We start from the raw sequence: 20,959 nt of genomic DNA, 5'->3' as shown, positions 1-20,959 counted from the left end.
GGGCTGTTCCCTCCTCACCCACCCCACAGCCCTCGGCTGGTTCCTGTCTCTCCCAGCAGGAATTAACACAACCCTCACGTGGCTTCCCCAAAAAATAACACGGAAACGCTCCCAGTCCCCACGCTCCACTCGATTCCAAGGATGCAGCTGCATTCTCCCTGGACGAGGGCCAGCAGTAAGGAAGTTTCCTCTGCCCGCTCTCCTCCTCCCTGGCTCCTGTAGAAAAGGGTTTGGGGTGTTTGGGGCCCCAACAGCTCCACAAGACCCCCAGGAAACGTTCTCCATCCAAGGGAAGCAGCAGAGCCTCTTCCCTGGGGTTTCTTGTGCACTGGAAATCAAGGACTCCCAAGAACATCCACGTGCTCACCTGCTCCAGCCCGAGACCTCCTCCCTCCCTGCCCAGCCCCGCTGCCGGGGATTTACTGTCAATAAAACCACTGCAGAGAGCCACTTCTCATCTGGAAGAAGAGCAGGAGGAGGGGGAACAGCCCCTCTCTGAGTGTCCTTCTCCCTTATCCCAGCAGCACATCCTTCTCCGGGCTGCCCTCGGGATGCTGATGGAGGGACAGCATCGAGCAGGCAGCTGTCGGCCCGGCAAGGAGCGGAGCGGGAAGGGAAAGGCAGAGCTGGTGCCAACTGGGAATGCTAATGCTGCTCTCCCGGCCTCGCAGCCACGTCCCCAAGCTCCAGCAGGGTTGTCCCTGAGCCTGGCAAGCACGAGCACTGGCTCGGGGGGTGTCCCTGACCCGCAGCTCTGGCGCTCCCAGGTGCTCCCGAGCAGGTCCCACTCTAAAACCGAGGGCTCCTGCTCGGACAGGGGAGAGGATGCTCCAGAAAAGGACAAAGCAGGCGTGCCCAAGCTGTGGGATTTTGGGGGCAGGGTACGTGTGCCTCAGCCTGCTGTATCCCTGAGTGCCCACGCTGCCTTTGTGTGGTTCAGGTGGGGACACCGTGCTGGGAAGGCACCTCTGGGCAGGGATGCAGCCTGTGCCAACCCTGGGGTCTGGCTGTCCCTTTCCAACATCACACTAGTAAAGGACTTGGAAGCATCCTTTTCCATTTGACTGCAGCCACCTTACTGGGAGCAGTGGGCGGGCTCCTGCTGCAGCCTCCGCACCCAGAGCCGCTGCCGGGGGCTCAGCTCGGGTGACGAGGGCACCCCGCTCCCCGGGGCACTCACGGGTGCAGCTGGAGGCAGTGGGAGATGTGCTGGCACTGGGGGCAGCCGGGCAGCGCTGTGCAACCCCCCTCTCTGCCCCGGGGAGGAACAGAGCCCCCGGTGCCTCCTGCCCCGGGAACAACCCGGGGACAGCGGCGGAAGGTCGGTGCTGGGAGGGGGCGGCATGTCCCGAGCGAGGCGAGGGCCCAGCAGGGTCAGTCCCTTCACCGTGACAAGCGTGACAGGCACCGGCCGCAGGCAGCAGAGCAGGGCTGCACGGGTGGACACTCGAGGACACGTGTGTCCCACGGGCAGAAAAGGGCTGGAAGCCACCCGTGCCCCCCAAAAGGACCAAGCCCGGGGTGTCCCAGCACCCGCCCCGGCGCTGGGGCCGCCACGGGTGAAGCCTGAAGGGCGGGGGAGGCCGCGGCACGGCAGAGACGGGTCGGGGCTGCGGGATGGGCCGGGGGCTCCGGCGGAGCGGGGAGCGAGGAGCCGGAGCATCCCTGGAAGGCGCTGGGGGATGGGAGCGGCACACGCACACGCACACACACATTACCCACATGCACACGGCAGCAGCACCAACAGCCCCTGCCAGCGCCTGCAATCGCTGGAGCGCCGCTCCTGCGCCTCTCCCTCCTCCTCCTCCTCCTCCTCCTTCTCCTCCTCCTCCTCCTCCTCCTCCCCGCTGCCCACCGGCCTGCGGCACCCCTCACCCCTCCGCGGCCTCCGGCCCCACCAGCGCTCAGACAATGACTTCATGCGGATTATGCATCTGAAGAAATCACCAGCTCCCAGATAGCCACAGGGGGAGGTATCCATGTGTTTGGCAGGGAAGCAGCCTCCTGCTCGCCTTCCTTCTCCTCCTCTTATCTCCTCGCACACGGCAGCTGCCTCCTCTCCAGCGATGGTCGCCTGCGGTCCCCCCGCGCGGCGCTGAGCGAGGCCCCGGCGCATCCCCGCTCCCACGCTTGCACCAAGGTACCAACGAGGCTATTTTTATTCCCCCCCTTCTTTTCCGGTTCACCCGCCGCTGCCGGGCTCGGTGCCTCAGCACCCTCGGTGCCTGCACATCTCCCGCTCCCTCCCGGGTTCCCAGCCCCGGCTCCCTCGGCGCAGCGGCAGCACCACCAGCCCAGCTCCAGCCACGGCCGCCGGCCCTGATTCCAGGTTTGCATCCTTCATTCCTTCATCTGCTTGTCGATGCGACAGTGCCATTTGTGGGAGGTGGAGGGGAAGCGGGGCAGGTGGGAGGGGAGGGGGAGATAAGGTGATGGGGGGGTGGGCACGGCACCCCAGTCCTGCCGTGGGATGGGGAGGGCAGGGAGGAGGTGGGAGGGGGGGAAATGCAAGAGGCTGCATCCAAATAAATGTATTTATGTATATATGTATATATATATGCATGTCTCTGTGTGTGTGTATATATATATATATATATATATATATATATATGTAGGCTTGGGGGCAAGAGCAGGGCACAGCAAAGCATCTGGCCCTGGCGGGCGCTGCCGGGCACGTCCCTGCCCGGGGCCGCCGTGGGCTGGGCACCCACAGCACCCACGAGGCACCCACGGGCTCCCTTCTCGGCAGAGTGGCCACCCCGGGGTGCTGGCACTGACCATGATGGACCTGAAGGTGGACGAGGAGGAGGTGGACAGCGGGCAGCCGGTGAGCATCCAGGCCTTCGCCAGCAGCTCCACCCTGCACGGGCTCTCGCACATCTTCTCGTACGAGCGGCTGTCGCTGAAGCGCGTGGTCTGGGCGCTTTGCTTCCTGGGCTCGCTGGCGCTGCTCGCCCTCGTCTGCACCAACCGCATCCAGTACTACTTCCTGTACCCCCACGTCACCAAGCTGGACGAAGTGGCGGCCACCAGGCTCACCTTCCCCGCCGTCACCTTCTGCAACCTCAACGAGTTTCGGTTCAGCAGAGTGACCAAGAATGACCTGTACCACGCTGGCGAGCTCCTGGCCTTGCTCAATAACAGGTGGGTGCTGGTGCCTTGAGGTGGCCCCAGGTGACACCTCAGTCAGTCTGGATGCAGCCAAGAGCCACCAGGTCCTGCTGGTGCTCCCGGGCCTGTGGCTCCCACGCTGGGCTGCCCCAGATGGCTCCAGCGCACGCAGCTCCCATCCCAGTGTGCAGCACATGCAGCAAGGCCAGGGCCACACCTCAGGGTTCCTGTGGGGCTGATCCAGCACGCCTCGCTCCAGTGCCATGTCTGGGTGCGTCCCATGCAGCGAGGCCAGGGGTGCCAGCAGGTGAAGCCACTGAGCCACACCCCAGCATGGTGCTACTCCTTGGGCTGTGGAAGCCCCTCACCCGTGGCTGTGGTGGCTCCTTGGTGCTGCCAAGCCGCTGTCAAGAGCCTGGTGCACTCCCTGCCTGTGCCAATGCCAAGGGGCTGCACTGCTGTCCCCACTCCTGCCCCAGGGAGGGGTTTTCAGGCATGACAGCAGAGCTGAGACCCAGAACATTCAGGCCCTGTCCCAGCAAGGTGCCACCTCACCTCACCACGGTGCCACCAAAGGCACAGGGCAGGTGGCTGGGTGGCCTCAACCAGGGCTGGTGCTGCTGGACCAGCAGTGGGATCAGTGGGATGGGTTTGGAAGGTGGCCACTGTCCAACTTATCCTCATACATCCTTCTGCCATCTTTCATGTGCCTCTGGGCCCCTTTGTGCTGTTGGATGCTCTGGAAATGCCACGTGCAAGGTGGGGCTGTGCTGAGCCCATGCCAGGGTCGCTCCTGGGAACCCCAAGTGGCCTTTGCCAGTGGAAGCAGCCACTACAGCCAGGCCTGAGCCTCTCCCTGCTCTTTCCCCCAAGATACGAGATCCCAGACATCCAGACAGCCGATGAGAAGCAGCTGGAAATCCTGCAGGACAAGGCCAACTTCCGAAACTTCAAGCCCAAACCTTTCAACATGCTGGAGTTTTATGACCGAGCTGGCCATGACATCAGGGAGATGCTGCTGTCCTGCTTCTTCCGTGGGGAGCAGTGCACCCCCGAAGACTTCAAAGTGGTGAGTGACCTGTGGGCCCTGCCTAGTGCCCTCTTTCCCCCATGCAAGGAGGGTGTTTGCCCACCTGTAGCTGCTCCTGCCTCCTCCCAGCTCTGAGAGGACCGGCAGCACCGTCACTCAGGGGGTGCCGTTGGGGTTTGGAGGCCCAGGCTGTCCCCAGGAGCACGTGTGGCTCCGTACAGCTCCGTGGGCTGCTCCCACGTGGGCACAGCTCCCCGGGATCATTTGGGCTCTGCAAAGCAGGGTTGTGCCGGGCTGGAAGCTGCCATGGTGAGGAGGCTCCAGTGGAGAAGCAGGGAGAGCACGGATGGCCGAATCCCTTGGGAACACAGGTCCCAGTGGCCCCGTGCTGCGCCCTGCCATGGAGGTTGTTCTTGTGCTGGTGGATCCAGCACACAATAAAGCCTTTATCCCTGCTCTGCCTGGCCCCATCCAGCTGGGAACGGAACAGTGCTGGCTATTCGGGTGCTGCCTAATCAATTTGGCAGCCGTGACGGCTGCTCCCGAGCAGCTCCGGCGTGGAGCCCTGCGCTGTTCGGGGTCCCCGTCCTCGTCACCAGCCCAGGGGTGTCCCCCTCGTGTCCCACGCTGAGCACGGCTGGGTGCGTGCAGAGCCCAGTCCTGGTGCAGTTTGGGTGGTTTTAATCATCGGCATTAAATTCCCATCATGGGCTCTTTCCACGAGCAGGTGTCTGTTGTCAGCCATGAGGCGTTTATTTGTTAAATGGAGGCACGTTGCAACCCGGAGGGGGCTGGATCCCCTCCAGCAGGGCCGGCAGCAGGGCCAGCTCCAGCCCGTGCCCGGTTCCGACGCCGGCTCCTGCCAGGGCACCGTGGCATTTTCTGCGCCGAACCATCCTCAGGGACCTTCATCCCTGCTCCCTCCCTCCATCTCTTGGGTTCCAAATCCCTGTGTTCTGCATCCCCTTCACCCGGCAAAAGCCAAACAGACTCGCAGCTGGTTTGTTATTCCTGCCTGGATTATTCCTTGCCAGCAGGTTGGGATGATTTAGTGGATTTGATTAGAGGAAGCTGGCTCTCTGCTGCATCTGTGTTGCTCCTTGGGGTCTAGCACAGGGAGGTGTGTGTGTGGTGGGGCTGGGATGGGGTCCCGGCGCTCTCAGAAGCTCGTAGGGGATTGTCTCAGCAGCAAATTCCTGCTGCCTTGCTGCTCCCTGCACGGGCTGAGCCGAACTCGGTGCTGCTCTGGGCCTGGTGGCCCCGGCCGGGCTGGGGGTGCTGGGGGCCAGAACTGGGCTTGCACCATCAGCCCACTCTGCCCCGGTGGGACCCCACCTTCCCTCTCGGGGGCTGGGTTCCCTCTGTGCTTTGGGAAGCCCCTTCAGTGTCCAGGAACCCTTCTGCATCCAGGGCTGGCCCCATTCTCTCACCGATCCAGAGGGATCTGCCAGGGGCACTTTGGGGGCTGCCCAGACCCCACAGCCTGGGGCAGATGGGGACAACCAGGGGGAGATGGGGACAGCCTGGAGCTCCGTGGGGCCGGCGGGGGTCCCGGGGCCGGCCGGGGGCGATGCTGATGGCCGGCACAGGAGCGGCGGCAGCGCCGGGGCCCGACACGCCGCGGTGCCGCCTTATCTGTCCCCGGCAGAAGGGAGGGCTCGGGGCAGCCGCGGCGAATGCAAATGAGGGGCTGCCGGAGCCGAAATACCTGGGGTGACATGAGGCAGAGGAGGAGCCGCCTCCTGCCGGGCCCCCCCGCCCGCTGCCGGGCCGAGGGAGCAGCGGCACCGGTGCAGGGAGCCCCTGTGCTGGGGGCACTGCCCGTGTGCCCCCCGAAGCACCCTCTCGGAGCAGCCCAGGGGGCTGGGGGCTGGTCTCCCCCCCCAGCTCAGCTCGCAGCATTACCTGCGGCCAGGACAGGGTCCCCCGGCACAGGGGGCTCCTGCTGGGTGCCATGGAGAAGCCCATCCGGGGATGATTTGAGCTCTTCCCACTTCCTCCTTCATCCCACATCATCACCAGCCACATCGGGGGTCCTGGCATTGCTCATGCCCCTCTATGTCCACCCCAAGCTGTGTGCAGGGTACAGGGACACCCCAGTGGAGATGAGCAGGCTCAGGTTCATCCCAAATTGCAGAGTGAACCCTCTAAAAAGACCAGGGGGGACAATTGGCCCACCCCAGCTCTGCCCTGGCTCCTCACAGCCCCTCCAGCACCAGGGCAGTGTTTGGTGCCCACCAGAGCTCCTCCCTGCAGCAGCCCGGGCCAGGGACAAGGATGCACAGGGAGGTGCCCTCATCTCCTCCCCAAAATCCTGGCATGGCCTCAAAGTCTGGAGAGACAAACCCAAAGCTGAGGGGCAAGTCTTGACTCCCCTCAGGACCTGGCCCTGAGGGACAAAGGCTGAGGGTTCCCCGTCCCCAGGGCTGTGCCCAGAGCCCCACACAGGGATGGGACAGGCAGGGGACAGACACATTTTCCTTTGCAGGAGGGGCTCGCCCTCGCTGTCTCCCCGTTTCGGGGCCACGCTCCCCGGCACCCTCATTAGCAGCACGGATCAATGTTTCACTCTTCCTACTTCATTATTTATGAGCTGGAGTCCTCCCTCCCCTGCGGGAGCTCTCAGCCCCCTCGGCTCCCTGCTCCTTCCTCCCCTCCCCGCCAGGTTCCCCCGGGGCCTCGCACACCCACAGGGATGGCGCCGCACCCAGCAAGGGAGAGGCCCCCATCTCTGGGCTCTAAATCCCAGGGAAAAAGGAGAAACACAGAGGATGAGCTTCCTCTCCGCACCCCAGGATGGGAATTGTGCCTGCACGAAACCTCGGGAAGGTGCCCTGTGCTTGGGAAGCCCCTTTTGGGTGGTTGGTGCTGCCAGGGGGGGCAGGAGTGGCTGTGCCCGGGGTGGCACAATGTGAATTTGCAGCTTTTCCTTCTCACACCCTGTGAACTCACCCCAGGGAGAGCCCCATGCCTGTCCTGCTCTGGGGCACGGTGGCTGAGCCCAGAGCCCTGGGCAGTGTGCATGGGACAGCCTGGATGAGCTGGAGAGGATTAAGACCTCTGGACCGTTTCCATGAGGCTCCAGGGCTGAGCTGGCACTAGGGAGAATTGAGTTTGACGTGGAGATCATGCTGCTGCCTTTTGCATTGGATTCTGTATCCTCTGCCCTGGAAACACCGGGTGCACAGAGCCAGAGCCAGGGAGGGAGCGGGAAGGGTCTGCAGCAGTCCCTGCAAAACCCAACCACACTCCTCCTCTCCTCCTCTCCTCCTTCCTCCCAGAGCAGGAGCTCCCGTGATGGAGAACAGTTCCTGCTCCCCACAGCACCCCACTGCTCCTGCTGGGCCTCCCCACCCTCCTTCTGACCCCACTGCACCTTGCTGAACCCCACTAGACACCTCCAGATCCTGCTGCACCCCTCAGACTCTGCTCAACCCCAGTGTGGGCCCCTCTGCACCCCCAAAACCTCTCTGCACCCCTGGGCTTCCTGCTCAGCCCACAGCCCGCCTCACTCCAGCTGGGGGGTGCTGGAGCTCTGCTCCTGCACCCCAGGAAGGCGGCGGCTTCTCCCCCTGGATAAACCCCTTGTGTGAGTCAAACCTGCGCTGCTGGTGGGCGCTGGGCTGTCCTGCAGCCCCCTGGGATCTTGGAGGGGTGGGCACAGTAGGGCACACTCAGGGGGGCTCAGCTGGGAGTGCTGCTGCTCCCCTGCTCCCCCCTGGCTCTCAGCCCCGCGGGATCCAGGCCCCAGCCCCTTCCCCAAATGCAGCCCTGGCCCCCCGTGGCCCCCCACGGCAGTCACAAGGCCGGAGCCCCGCGGCGAGCGGAGCTCCCCCGCCGTGCAGCGTTAGTGGATAATCACGGAGCCGGAGTGAGAAGCATCTCCAGCACAGCTGGAGAGACCGGGCGCGGGAATTACTGATACCCAGACATTTCCTGGAGCTTTTGACAGTTAATAAACAAACCGCATGGGTCCATCTGGCTCTGGAAAAACAACTTGGGGACAGCGTGTGGGCACCAGGACGGCCACCGGCCCCAGACAGTCCCATCCTGGTTTGGGGCTGGTTCCCAGCAGCATTCCGAGCCCCAGCAGATCCCACCACGGTCCCCAACGGAGCCGGTGCATTTACAAATTCTGTAAGACATTCGAGTGATTTATGCAAATCACTTTTTAAAGCGGCACACGGGCTCCTAAATAACTTATAAGCATTGGAAACTGCTGGCACGTATCCGTTGTTTCTGGGCACTGATTCACCTCGGGCATCCCCGTGGTGTCCCCAGGGGCCCGGCTGAGCATCCTCACCTGGATCAGCGGCAAACTCCGCCCAGGCTCTTCCCCACATCGGCCTCTCTCTGCGGCCGAGCAGCAGCAGGGCTTGACCCCCGGGGCTGCCCCGTTTTCCTGACGAATGAAGCAAAGCCAGCGGGACACGGGCGAGATAATCGGAGGTGACGGAGCAGAGGAGCCGCCGCGCACGGGACCGCAGCCGTTCGCTGGTGGTGACTCGGCTCTCCCGGGAAGTGCAGCGGGTTGGGAGTGCCCCAGCTCCGCTGTCTGCTCGGCAGCTCGGAGATTTTCCCGTATCACTGTATTGTGCTCAAAGCAAATCATCCGGAAAGCAGCCGTGAGCTGTTTCACCCTCGGGCAGGGAGCAGAGACACTCAGGCGTTGCTCCTCAGCTGCCTCCTTGTCCCAGCTTCACCCAAGCATTCCCAGAGCTGCTCAGGCAGAACTGGGGAGCTGTGGGCTCTGGCTTTGCTCACCCCACACGGACACAAAGGTGGACAGGACTCTCGTGGGAAGCCGGCTGCTCTCACTCTCCCTCCGCGGCCGGACAGCGACAGCGCGGCCCCAGCGCTGTGGGACCAGCTCCACTGAGCCCACCACGACTGATCTTGGCCAAGATGGGGCAGAAGAGGATCAGGAACAAGAGGGATGAGAACACAGTGGCACGGTGAGAGGCCACCACATGCCTGCACCCCACAGCCACTTCCTTAGAGCTGTGAATGGCACATCCAGCACCTGAACCTCAGAGCTCTGGAAAACGGAGGGATTAGAGAAGGACTTGTGGGATCAGGCTCAGGCTCAGGCAGTGTCACTTAGTCCCTGGCTCTGCCCAGGAGCCATGCCCAGCCCCAGCAGCTCCCCCTGCACAGCAGCACCGTGCACACCCAGAGGGGTCACACTCCCCCAAAGCTCTGCACACACCCAGAGGGGTCACACTCACAAAAAACACCTTGCACATGTGGAGATGTCACACCCCAAAGCACTTTGCACACCCAGAGGTGTCACACACACCTGGAGGCACCACACACATACCCAGAGGTGTCATGCCAAGAGCTCAGAGCATCTCAGCTTCACTCTGGCCAATCCTGTTCCTCTTGCAATGCCTTTGCACATAAAGGCTCATTAACAAATGAATTATTAATGATTATTAATAAGCTGTAATGGCATTTGTGGCTGCTGGAGGAGATGAGGAGGCTTTCGAGTGGTATCCGACCGCAATGGAGGTGAGGATTTCACAGCTGAGGACAGGGCACGTGTGTCCCCAGGGATCCAAGGCTGGAAGCACAGCCCTGGACAGCAGCAGCAGATGAGGGGTTCCAAGCTGCTCCCCTCAGCCTCCCTTTGGTGTTTGTCCCAGCCCCAGGCTGGGCAATAGCAATGTCCTCTCTGAGGGTTCCAAAGGACCTGCCCAGGAACCTCCTGGTGCCATTTTCCCTCTCTCCCTGATATCAAGTGGGGAGAACCCACGCTAGAGGGGGCAGATCCCCTGAGCCTCTGGAGCCACAGATCTCCACAGGGAGACCAGGAAATTAACTGTCTCATGGCCTTTTTGCCTCAGTTTAATATCTCTGGCTGTTTAGAGCCACCTGTGTTTTATCGCCTGTGGAGCTTGGCCGGGGCTCCCAAGGCAGCACTGCAATTCCTGATCCAGCCAGGGTTCAAGGAGCTCCTCACTGGCTCTTATTTATTTATACAGCCCTGACACTTGGATATTATAACCAACTATTTATTTTTGGAGGGTTTTTTCTGTGTGGAGTGTTTGGTGTGTTTGCATCCAGGCTCTCAGCCCAAGGATGGAGCTGGGGCAGGGTGTTCCCACCCACTCTGTGATTTATCAGGGATTTTAAACCCCTGCTCTCCTGGCAGGGACAGAGAGACCCTTCCAGAGCCACCACATGCCAGGGCTGTGTGACTGCTCTGCTTGGATTAGATTAGATCTGAAAAGCGTGATATGTGCGGAGCTGGAGCGAGCGAGCACAGCAAGGAAACCAGACCAGAACACCGTGGGCTTTCCCCCCTCCAATAAAACCGCCGGCTCGGATCTGCCTGCATGAACTGGCTGAGCGATTGTGAAGGATGTCGGAAAAAATCACAACCTGCTTACGGGAGATCGGCGATCGGCAGGAAACACGGGAAGGCGTTGGGACCAGGGTCGGCGGGAATATTCCCGGATGCCGGGAATTAGCGACACCTCGGCAGCACCTTCCGCGTCCTGGCGGAGTCCTGGTGACCCCTGCACGGCACAGAGGGACACTGTCAGCGGGGAAATCACCGGGAAGCTCCCAGCACTGCAAACAGGTTCAATTATAGGAGCGTAAACAGATCCTGGGAGGAGGATGCGGCGGCTGCGGAGCCGTCACGGCGGATCACAGCCAAGGCTCCAGGGACACGCTGGACTGCTCACGGAGCTGCGGGGGGGTCCCGGCTGAGCCCCCCTAAACCCCGGGACAGCGTGGCTGCAGGTGGCCTCAGTGCCCGGGGCAGCAGCACCGGCACCCGGCAGGGCTGGCTGGGAAGAGCTTGCCCAGGAAAGCTTTGAAAGATTAATAGAGTTTAAATGGAAGCGTTTGGAGAGGAGATAAGGCTCATCTGATATGAAATCATATGGAACAACGGGATCCAGGGAGGCCCTGGCTCTATAATGAAGTCCACTTAGCACATTACTCACCATAATGTGCTTTTTATTAAAGTCCTGTGCTGCAGGTGCTGAGTCTGCAGCTGGGAACACGGGGCTGGAATGGCACAGGCACCTGGAGTACCGGACCCCGCCGCCAGAAGCAGCCGGGATGCGGCGTGAAAAAGGCACCTCCGGCTTCCCGTTTCCCGTCCCGTCTGACCCAGGGACGCGACTGTGGCATCACCCGGTGCCGCGGCATCCCCGGGGCCCGCGGCTGGGGCTGCTGGGCCTGCAGGGACGGGGTGGAGAGGAGGCGGAGGTGGGGAATAATACAGAGGGAAAAACTCCTTTTTAATCATCAATTTTTCTGCATTAGAATGTGACATGCTAATCCACTGTGAAGCGTCTAATCTGGGGGATAAAGGGCCGGATAACACAAGCTGCGCCCGGCTTGGCTGGCGGAGCGAGCCGAGGCAAGGTGGCAGCATCTGATAAGGGGCGCAGGATTAGTCCCGGCACAGATCCCGCCTGCCCGGGCAATCCCACCTTGCTTGGCTGCTTCTGCTCTGTCTCTCGCCAGGGTCAGGGAGGGATCTGCAGCCCTGGAGCCGTCCCAGAGCGGCTCCTCCCGCCCGGACCGGCGGTGGGAGCGCTGCCGGTGCCTCCACCACCATCTTGGCAGCTCTGGGAGCTGCAAAGCACATCCCTGGGCCAAGACATGTGGAAAACCTCATTTTTCTCCCTTTGGATTCGCACACCCGGGTGCGTGGTGGGAGCAGGACAACCCAGCCGTGGTCTCCTTCTGCCCCAAATGTCCAGCCTCACGTGCTGCTTTGGCTGCCTCATCCCACCCCCCATCCCATCCTTTCCCGGCAGCCAGCTCCGAGCTCCGGGCACCCCCAGGGATGACGTGGGCAGCTCAGCCCCGGCTCAGCCAGTCTTTGGCAGGGACGGGCAGTGCCCGTCGCAAAACCGAGCGGGTCCAGCTCCCGGGGCGCTTCCGGCGACAGCCTCCCCGGGGCTCAGAGACCTGGGATAACAGAGCTTGCAATGTTGTTTTCTCCTCGCCTCCTCGGGGATCGGTTTATCTCTATGAATAACTCCATCCCGGCTTTGATCTCCTCTGCCATTAAAGCGTGACAGGCTGTGAAATGTGCTGCTGCTGCCGTCAAATCCCGCTCCCGCTTCCCCCCCGCCGCCTCCGTGCTCCCCCGCTCCGGGAAACCTCCTTTCCCAGGCCCGTGAGGAGCCGCAGAGCAGCGAGCGGGGCCGAACCGCCCCGGGACAGTGGCCAAGCACGGTGCCGCAGGCAGGAAAAAACCATCTCCTCCTCTCGTCCCACACCCTCACTGGGGCGGGGAGGAGGGCACGGAGCATCCCCGGTCCCAGCGCCGGCTCGGGTGTGGCGGCATCACCCCAGCACCCGCCACGGGGGCTGATGTCACGGCTAATTATAGCATCCCCCGTCCCTCGCCCCCGCCAAAGCTTTACCTGAGAGAGGGTAAAAATAACTCCCGGCGAGGGAGGAGCTGGAACGAGCCCAAGGACTCCTCCAGCATCTCCAAAACTTGCACAAACCAGGACGGCACCCCCCTGCCTGCGACACACGGCCGCACTTTGTCCCCAGTCTGGGGGTCAGGACGCGCTCTCCTTGGCTGGTGCCGCCGTGCTCCGGGCTACGGCCGTCCCCGGTCACCTTCACCCGGCTCGGGTGTCGGCGCTGGGACAGGTGGCGGTAACCGGAGCCGGGCCCTGCTGCTGGGAACCAGCCCCGGCGCGTCCCGCGAGCTGTTTAAACCGAGCGAAGCAGGTTAATGGCCCCAGTCGATGATGGAATGTTTTCATTACAGCATCTTTCTCTCTCTCTCTCTCTCCCTGCTGCAATCGCTCCCAAGAAGACACATTAAAGCTCCCCGCGCCGAGGGAGCGGATCCGCCCCTCGCTCGCACCATCACGGACTGCCTGCTGGCCCCGGGCAGCACGGCCCCCCTGTCCGAGCCCTGCCGGGGCTAAGCGACCCCCTCAGCCTGCAATTCCTTAATTCCATTTCCCTTCTCCTCTCGCCCCAACAGCCATGGCACAGGAACCCAGAGCTGGGAGCAGCAGAAATCCCAGCAATCCCAGGACAGCTCCTACCTGCTCCTCCCTGTCACAAGCATCCTCCGTGCCAGCCGGTGTGGGATCAGCCCAGTGTGTTCCCAGCCTGCTCCCACAGGGCTGGACCAGCCCAGCTCTTCCAAACCCCCTGCCAGGAGCAGCCCTGATGCTGTTACAGCCCTGCCCTGCGGCTGCAGCTCATCCCCACCAAAGACACAAGGCACCTGTGACCGGGCCCCCATGCCCTGGTGGCTCCCAGCCACCCAATTCACCTTCCTGACTCTCTTTTCTAGGAAGAGTTTTCATCTCTGATTCTCTAGGACGCTCCCAAAAGGTGTAACCTTGATCTTGGCCTGATGAAATTTCATCCCGTGGCTCTGGCGTGAGTCCCCAAGGTCATCCACTCTTTCTCCCAGGTCCCCAGGTGGCATCTGCCAGTGTCCCTCTTACACAATGGCCCTACTGAAGGGAATATTGAGCTCGGGGAGCCCCAGGATGGGACACCCCACTGTCACATCATGGATCACTGCCCCTGGCAGGGATCTCCAGTGTCTGTTCCACCGGCATCACCTGCCCAGGAATCTCAGATAATTGTGCTGGTATCAGATCAGATTTTTGCTGAGTTCCTGACTGATTTGTTCTCCCAATTTGTGGCGTCCCTGTGCACTGGGACCAGGAACCCCACAGGGTGCACAGGGAAGGAGACACAGCAGCTGAACTCAGGGCTTGGGGTGAGCTTCTCCCACCCAGACACCAGCCCAAAGCTCCCATCCAGCCCCTGCACATCCAAGTGCTGCCAGATTTAGATTCTCCCCCGGTGCCGGGATGGGGCTGGAGATTGCTCTGTGGTCTCTGGATGCTTTTATGAAGTGCTGAGTACAGGAAAACAGCAAACCACGAGAAGGGGCTGCGCTGCTGCAGAGAGGAGACGCCCGTGCTCCCGGCAGCTCCATCCCAGCATCCTGCACCAGAGCTGCTCCCTGGGACCCCCAGCCCGGCTGGTTCAGCAGCACACAGCCTGGAGCCATTCCCTGAGGGAAGAAGAGTCTCCCTGTGCCCCACTGGAATCCAAAACATGAGGTGACGTGCCCAGCACTGACTGGGCTCTGCAGAAGGACTCGTTGCCTGGACAGCACCCAAATCCTGCCGAGCCCAGCCCTGCTCAGAGGAGGACAGACCTCACACCACTGGGAATGTTGGACTTGCCGGATTCTCACGTGCACACGCCGGTGCCCTGCGGCACGGGGGGATGAGCCTGCAGGGATGGGCACTGCCAGGGCAGGAGGAGCATCGTGGGAGCCTGAGAACACCACAGCATCCTTCCCCCCACCTGGACCACCACTGAACCAGAACAATGTCACGTGCATTTTGGGAAAACCTCTGGCTCCAGCTGGCCTGGGGACGAGTGCAGAGAGCCTGGCATGCAGAGGCTCTGGAGACAGCCGGGGACCCAGCAGGGAGGGCTGGGCCTGGCTGGAGCAGCCGCTTGGGCTGCCAGGGCCAGACTACGCAAGGACGGAGGGCACGGCGTGGGGACGCAGCACGGGGTACCTGCACACCTGCACACACCGTGTGCCCCCTGGCAGCCCTCGGGCCCCCAGGCAGCACTGGGAGCTCCCACGGCGCCTCTGGAGGCAGTGATGTCTCTGCTCCGTCCTGGCAGCTGGAGCCGGCCGGTCCCGGGGGGCCCGGGGAGCCCGCGGAACCGCCCCTCGCTCCTCCTCCCCTCCTGCTCCTGATATACCCTCCTGGCTCCGAGCATCCCTCTGCTCCTCTCCCTCACTCCCGCTCAGCTCACTCCTTTTCCCTTCTCCGTTTCTTCTCTCTGAACTTGCCCCTTCCCCCTCCCCTGCTCTTCCCAGCCCCTCTCTGCTGAGGAACTGACTGAAGACCCCCAGGCTGGGGCAGGGCACGGGCCAAGACCCCCACACCAGAGACAGGACCTCCACACTACAGCTGGGACCCCCAGGCTGGGCAATGCCTCTCCAGATATTCTGCACCATCTCCTTCTCCAGCGAGGAAGCACCAGAAGATGCTGCAGCCACTGAGAAGGGAGAAGATGAAGCAGACGAGTTCCTATATGGGCAGGAGGAGGATGAAGAGGACGAGGAGGATGCAGGGGCAACCACAGACTTCGTGGCCTTTGCCAGCAGCTGCACCCTGCACGGGCTGAGCCACATCTTCGTGGAAGGCAGCCTGGGCGCCCGGCAGGCGCTGTGGGCGCTGGCCTTCCTCCTCTCCCTCTCCGTCTTCCTCTACCAGGTGGCCGACCGCATCGCCTACTACCTGGAGTACCACCACGTCACGCTGCTCAGCGAGGAGGACAGCCCCGAGATGACCTTCCCTGCCGTCACCTTCTGCAACATCAACCGTGTGCGGCTCTCGCAGCTCAGCCACGAGGACTTGCTCTACCTGGCCCCTCTGGTCGACTACGAGCCTGGGATGGAGCTGGGCTTCACCCCGGCCGAGCCGGGCCCCTGGGAGGAGGACGAGCCCCTAAATTTGTACGGGTTTTTTAACCGCACTTGCCACCAGCTGGAGGACATGCTGCTGAGCTGCAGCTACCGCGGCCAGCGCTGCGGCCCCGGGGACTTTGCGCCGGTGAGTAGCCCCAGGGTGGCCCGGCACGGGGAGCAGTTCCGGAGCTGGTCGGTGTCGGATCAGGCACGGCAGGTGATGCTGCCCTTGGAGCTTGCTCAGGGACAGGCTGATATTTCAGCCCCATCTGCCAGAGCTGGGGACGGCACCGGCGGTGGAGCTGCTCTGGTGGGACATGGAGCATATCCCCGGGGCTGTGCTCGCTGAGGCGGTGCCTGGCACCTCCATCCTGGTGCCATCAGGGTTTGTGGGGCACCATGTGGTGCGAGCCCACTGCCCTCACATGCCCCTTGCCCAGGCTGGCAGCAGCTCCATGGTTTTGGGGTCATGCTGGCTGCCGGAGGCGAAAGCTGGAATGGCCGAGGAGGGAGGGGGTGGTCCGGGATCCCGTCCAGCCCTGTCCTCTGCAGGGATGGAGAAGGGCTTGGAGGAGGCACCGGTGCAGGCATCAGGCTGAGTGCCACCACCCTGGGGAGCCACAGCTGCCACGGGCTCTCTGGGGCTGTAGATCTGCAGTGTCTCCTCTGAGTCCATCCCTATGGAAACATCTCCTTCTCCACCAGGGCCAGGATGGGCAGTTCCAACGCTGAGAGATCCCTTGGGCCAGGAGTCCCAATCGGACCGTGCCCAGGCTGGGATGGCTGAGTTTTGGGGCTGGGGATGCTCTCCTGGCTCCGTGCTGTGGCTGCACACAGAGGGGCCTCAGCCTCAGCCCCGTGTCCTCTCCTGCAGGTCTTCACCCGCTATGGGAAGTGCTACACCTTCAATGCAGGGCAGGACGGGAAGCCCCGGCTCATCACCATGAAGGGGGGCACTGGCAACGGCCTGGAGATCATGCTGGACATCCAGCAGGACGAGTACCTGCCCGTGTGGGGGGAAACAGGTAACCCACTGCCCCAGCAGGCCCACTCAGCCACTGGCAGCTCCTGGGGTGCTGCCCAGCCACTACTCACCTCCCCAGACCACAGATCCACATCCCTGAGGCTCCCTTCTCTTCCCTCCTTCCATTTCTCATCACTTCTGGTCTTTTCTTTCCCTTTTCCTCCTTATCTTTGCTCTTTGCCATGGCAACTCCCCATCGTTTAGACACGCAGCCATCACTTGCTTATAAATAGAGTCAAATACTTTCCCTGCCACACTCCTGGGTGTGGAGCAGGGGGGTCGGGGTGGGGGGGCAAGGACGGTGCAGCAAACAGATGGACAGATGGATGGACACGTGGATGAATGACTTGGCCCAGGGGAAGCGTGGGAGGCAGAAGTTGTGGTCCCTCGCACAGCAGGCTCGGCACAGCCCCTCGGAGCAGGGCCAGTGCTGTGCTCACCCCGCTTCTCTCTGCCACAGATGAGACCTCGTTTGAAGCCGGGATCAAGGTGCAAATCCACAGCCAGGACGAGCCCCCTCTGATCGACCAGCTGGGCTTCGGGGTGGCTCCCGGCTTCCAGACCTTTGTGTCCTGCCAGGAGCAGCGGGTAGGAGCTGGGCAGGTGTGGGATGTCCCCTCCCAGCCTGCGCTGTGGGAGCCTCCTTGCTGTGCCTTGCCCCTGTGCTGGATGGAGGGGAGGACCCCGTCCTGGGGACCAGTGCCACGAGGGTGTCTGTCCCCTGCCACACTGAGGGGGTTCTCTCCTCACTCCTGGGTTCTTTCCCCTTCCAGCTCATCTACCTGCCACCTCCCTGGGGCGACTGCAAGGCCGTGGCAGGCGACTCGGAGTTCTACGACACCTACAGCATCACGGCGTGCCGCATCGACTGCGAGACCCGCTACCTGGTGGAGAACTGCAACTGCCGCATGGTGCACATGCCAGGTGAGCCCCGTGCCTGGCCTGGCCCAGCCCAGCCCTCCGGTGTGGTCCCACCTGGAACACCTGCTCTGTGTCTCCCCAGGCGATGCCCCTTACTGCACCCCGGAGCAGTACAAGGAGTGCGCGGATCCGGCCTTAGGTGAGGCTGCCCGGCCCCGAGGGTGGGACGGAGCTGCGGCCTTGGGTTTCTCCATCTGGCCATCCCCCTCTCTCCCTGCACAGATTTCCTGGTGGAGAAGGACAACGAGTACTGCATCTGTGAGATGCCCTGCAACATGACCCGCTACGGGAAAGAGCTCTCCATGGTCAAGATCCCCAGCAAGGCCTCGGCCAAGTACCTGGCCAAGAAGTACAACAAGTCAGAGCAGTACATCGGGTAAGGCACCACGGCCACGGCAGTGGGGCAGGGTCTGGTCCCTCCATCCCAAACCTCAGCCTGATGCCACTTCTGTCCTGCACAGAGAGAACATCCTGGTGCTGGATATCTTCTTTGAAGCCCTGAACTACGAGACGATCGAGCAGAAGAAGGCGTACGAGGTGGCGGGTTTGCTGGGTGAGTGTTGGTGGCTGTGGGGAGCCCTGTGACAGCCCCCAGCCAGAGTCCCCCAGCGAGGTGGCCTCGTGCTGGCCCGGTCAGCATGGCCCGTCCCAAGGCACCGGGCTGTGCCGAGAGCTCAGATGTGGAGCAGGGCACCCCACTGCCATGACTGGGCACCAGTCACGGCGGTGACAAGTTCTGTCCTTTCTCTGCTCCCACTGCCACCCGACTCTGGACTCAGGCCACCCTGATGGTTTCCCTCTCCTCTGCAGGTGACATTGGAGGGCAGATGGGGCTGTTCATTGGGGCCAGCATCCTCACAGTGCTGGAGCTGTTTGACTACGCCTATGAGGTGAGTGTCTGCTCCATCCCAAGGCTGTGCCCATATGGGACATGGAGAAGGGCCACCCTGAGCCCCACGGTGCTGAAACGTGGCTCTGGCAGGTGATAAAGCACCGGCTGTGCCGGCGGGGCAAGTGCCGCAAGAACCACAAGAGGAACAACACAGACAAGGGCGTCGCGCTGAGCATGGACGACGTGAAGCGCCACGTGAGTGTGGGGCACAGCACAGTCCCCTCCTGCAGCTCGGGGGGTGGGGAGTCACTGTTTTGGAGAGCCCCTGGGAAAGGAGCAGAGGGCCCAGGCAGAGACGCTGTGGCGGGATGGCGCTGGGTCTCTGCAAGGACCTGGATGAAAGCAGTGGCTCCAACATCCTGTTTATCCTGCAGAATCCCTGTGAAAGCATACGGGGGCACCCAGCAGGCATGACGTACGCAGCCAACATCCTACCTCACCACCCGGCCCGGGGCACCTTTGAGGACTTCACCTGCTAACCGACGTCTGGATGTACAACCTGAGCTACCAAAGCCCTGCGAGAGCTGCCCTTCTCCCCGCCAGCGCCAGCGGAGAGACACATCTAGGGGGCCTTTGCTCCTCGGCACGGTGGGACACGGACAAGAGCGACGGCCTCAGATTTCGGGGCGGGCAGTGGGGTCGGGCAATGCCAGACCCTGGCGCAGCCCCCGCGGCAGCTGCTCTGCGCCTGCCCTGCTCCTTCAGAGACTCCAGGATGCTCCAGCCCGGCCGTCCCGCGGAGCGGGAGCGACACGCACAGTGGGCCAGGGCACGGGCCTGCCCCGGCTCCCCCTTGGCTCCCCTCGGCCTTTTTAACTAAAACCCAGAAGCCAAGAAGAAGCAGCCATTCGGCCGCAGTCTCCATCCACAGCCCTGTCCGTCTGTCCTCCATCGTCTCCATGCTCATCCTACTCCAATGCCTTGGCCGCGCCTGCTGGGCCCCCTGTGCCTGGTGAGGGGCTCATCGGGGAGCCCCTGGTGTGCCCGGCACAGGGCAGCAGGCTGGGAGTCCCCGGAGAGCCCCTCTGTCCCCTGGGACTGCAGTCCCGGCTCGCCCGGGCACTCCCGGCTCGAAGGCGCGGCAGCTCCACCTGCCCTGAACGTCTTCCTCGGCCCCTGCCCTGGGAGCAGCCCCGGGAGCACCGGAGGGGCTCAGCTGGGAGGTGCCACCTCAGCTCTGGGGACACCGGGCACTGTCCCTCCCTGCCCACCCCTCCCGGGCTCTGGGCAGCCTGGCCAGCTCCAGCACTGCCCCATGGTCCCTCCCGTCTGCAGGGAACCCTCTGGCCCCAAACCCAGCCATCCTCGGGGAGAAGGGCACAAGGAAACTCCTGGCCCCACCTGTCCCCAGCTGGGGACGCCCCCTTGGCACCACCGTGGCTGGGCAGGCACCGGGGCCCCAGCCCCCCCGGGGCTCACCGGGGTCTCTGGGCTCCAGCCCTGCTGTGCCCCAAAAGCTGCTGCCCCGGGGGGTTTGGGGTGTCTGTGGGTTCCCAGGGCCTCTGCTGCCCCTTCCCAGCACAGCCCTGCCCCGGCTGGGGTCCGTGGCCACTGGGTCACTGCCCCCCGGGCCTGGCAGCGCCCACCAGTCCCCTCTGGGGTCCCCATCTGGCCCCCCCAGCCCGTCTCCCAGCCCCCAGGCCAGAGCCCTCCCGGGCCCAAGTGCTACTTATCTTTAAGAGCTTTTGCAATAAGTCTTTTTAGTAATTTTTTTTTTCTAAACTGCAGTTTTGTTTTTTATTGTTGTCATTTTTATTCTTATTATTTGCTTCCTGACCAAAATTAGGAACTGGGGGTCAGTCCTTTGTATCCAGCGATCACCCAAAGACGACGGGTCGGCCACATCCATAAATTTTCTTATGGATTTCTCCTAATGTTTCATCCCATTTCATTTATTTATTTTCTTTCTTTCTCTTTCCCATTCAAGCTTTTAAAGATGGGGCTGGGATTTGACCTTGAGGCTCACCTGTTGAAGAAAACGCTTTTTTGTTATGTCATCGGCATTTTATATTTCTTATATATAATATATATGACTATATATATATGTGTACATATATATATATATATATCTATATGCATCATGCCAGTGTAGATACCCATCCCGTAGCATTTAGGCCTTGTTCTTGTGCCATTTTTTTTTCTGTTACTGATCTCTGAATGCCTTCAAGTGTATAAAGTGTGGAATTCTCTCCGGTATCTGTACTATGTACACACATTTTCATAGGAAGCACAATAAGATGACAGATGCATTGTACATCAATACCTGCTACTCTTAACAACGATGATATAAAGAATGATATAAATGATATAACTCCCCCATGCCGAGCCTTTCTCTCTTGCTGAGCTGCTGGAAATGCTCCCCTGAGGAGGCAGGTGGGGACAGCCTCATCCTGGGATGGAGCCGAAAGGGAAGGGGAAAAAAGGGAAAGGGAAGGGGAGGAAAAAGCTTTGGGCCAAATTTCCAGAGCAGAGTGTGCCTTGGGTCAGAGCTGAGGCTGAGCTGAGCCTCCCTTTCCTGGGAGC

General features: G+C 62.0%; 1 protein-coding gene across 2 annotated transcripts; it reads left to right on the top strand.

The window, feature by feature from the left end:
- The first annotated feature begins 1,809 nt into the window (after positions 1-1,809).
- On the top strand, positions 1,810-20,747 carry ASIC1 (acid sensing ion channel subunit 1). Of its 2 annotated transcripts, XM_059871919.1 has the most exons (12): positions 1,810-2,329; positions 2,750-3,144; positions 3,985-4,180; positions 16,474-16,624; positions 17,084-17,211; positions 17,397-17,547; positions 17,627-17,683; positions 17,767-17,920; positions 18,006-18,097; positions 18,355-18,434; positions 18,527-18,631; positions 18,811-20,747. In XM_059871919.1, exons 2-12 carry the CDS (start codon positions 2,780-2,782, stop codon positions 18,913-18,915), a joined length of 1,584 nt encoding a protein of 527 aa, XP_059727902.1. In that variant the 5' UTR covers positions 1,810-2,329; positions 2,750-2,779; the 3' UTR covers positions 18,916-20,747. The 2 variants fall into 2 exon arrangements, with proteins under 2 accessions (XP_059727902.1, XP_059727901.1); XM_059871918.1 differs by lacking the exons at positions 1,810-2,329; positions 2,750-3,144; positions 3,985-4,180 and adding an exon at positions 14,912-15,744.
- Positions 20,748-20,959: the final 212 nt, after the last annotated feature.

The sequence above is a fragment of the Haemorhous mexicanus genome, chromosome 33 (assembly GCF_027477595.1).
Source record: "Haemorhous mexicanus isolate bHaeMex1 chromosome 33, bHaeMex1.pri, whole genome shotgun sequence".
Classification (NCBI taxonomy): Eukaryota; Metazoa; Chordata; class Aves; order Passeriformes; family Fringillidae; genus Haemorhous; species Haemorhous mexicanus.
This window is presented reverse-complemented; position numbering and strand designations above follow the sequence as displayed.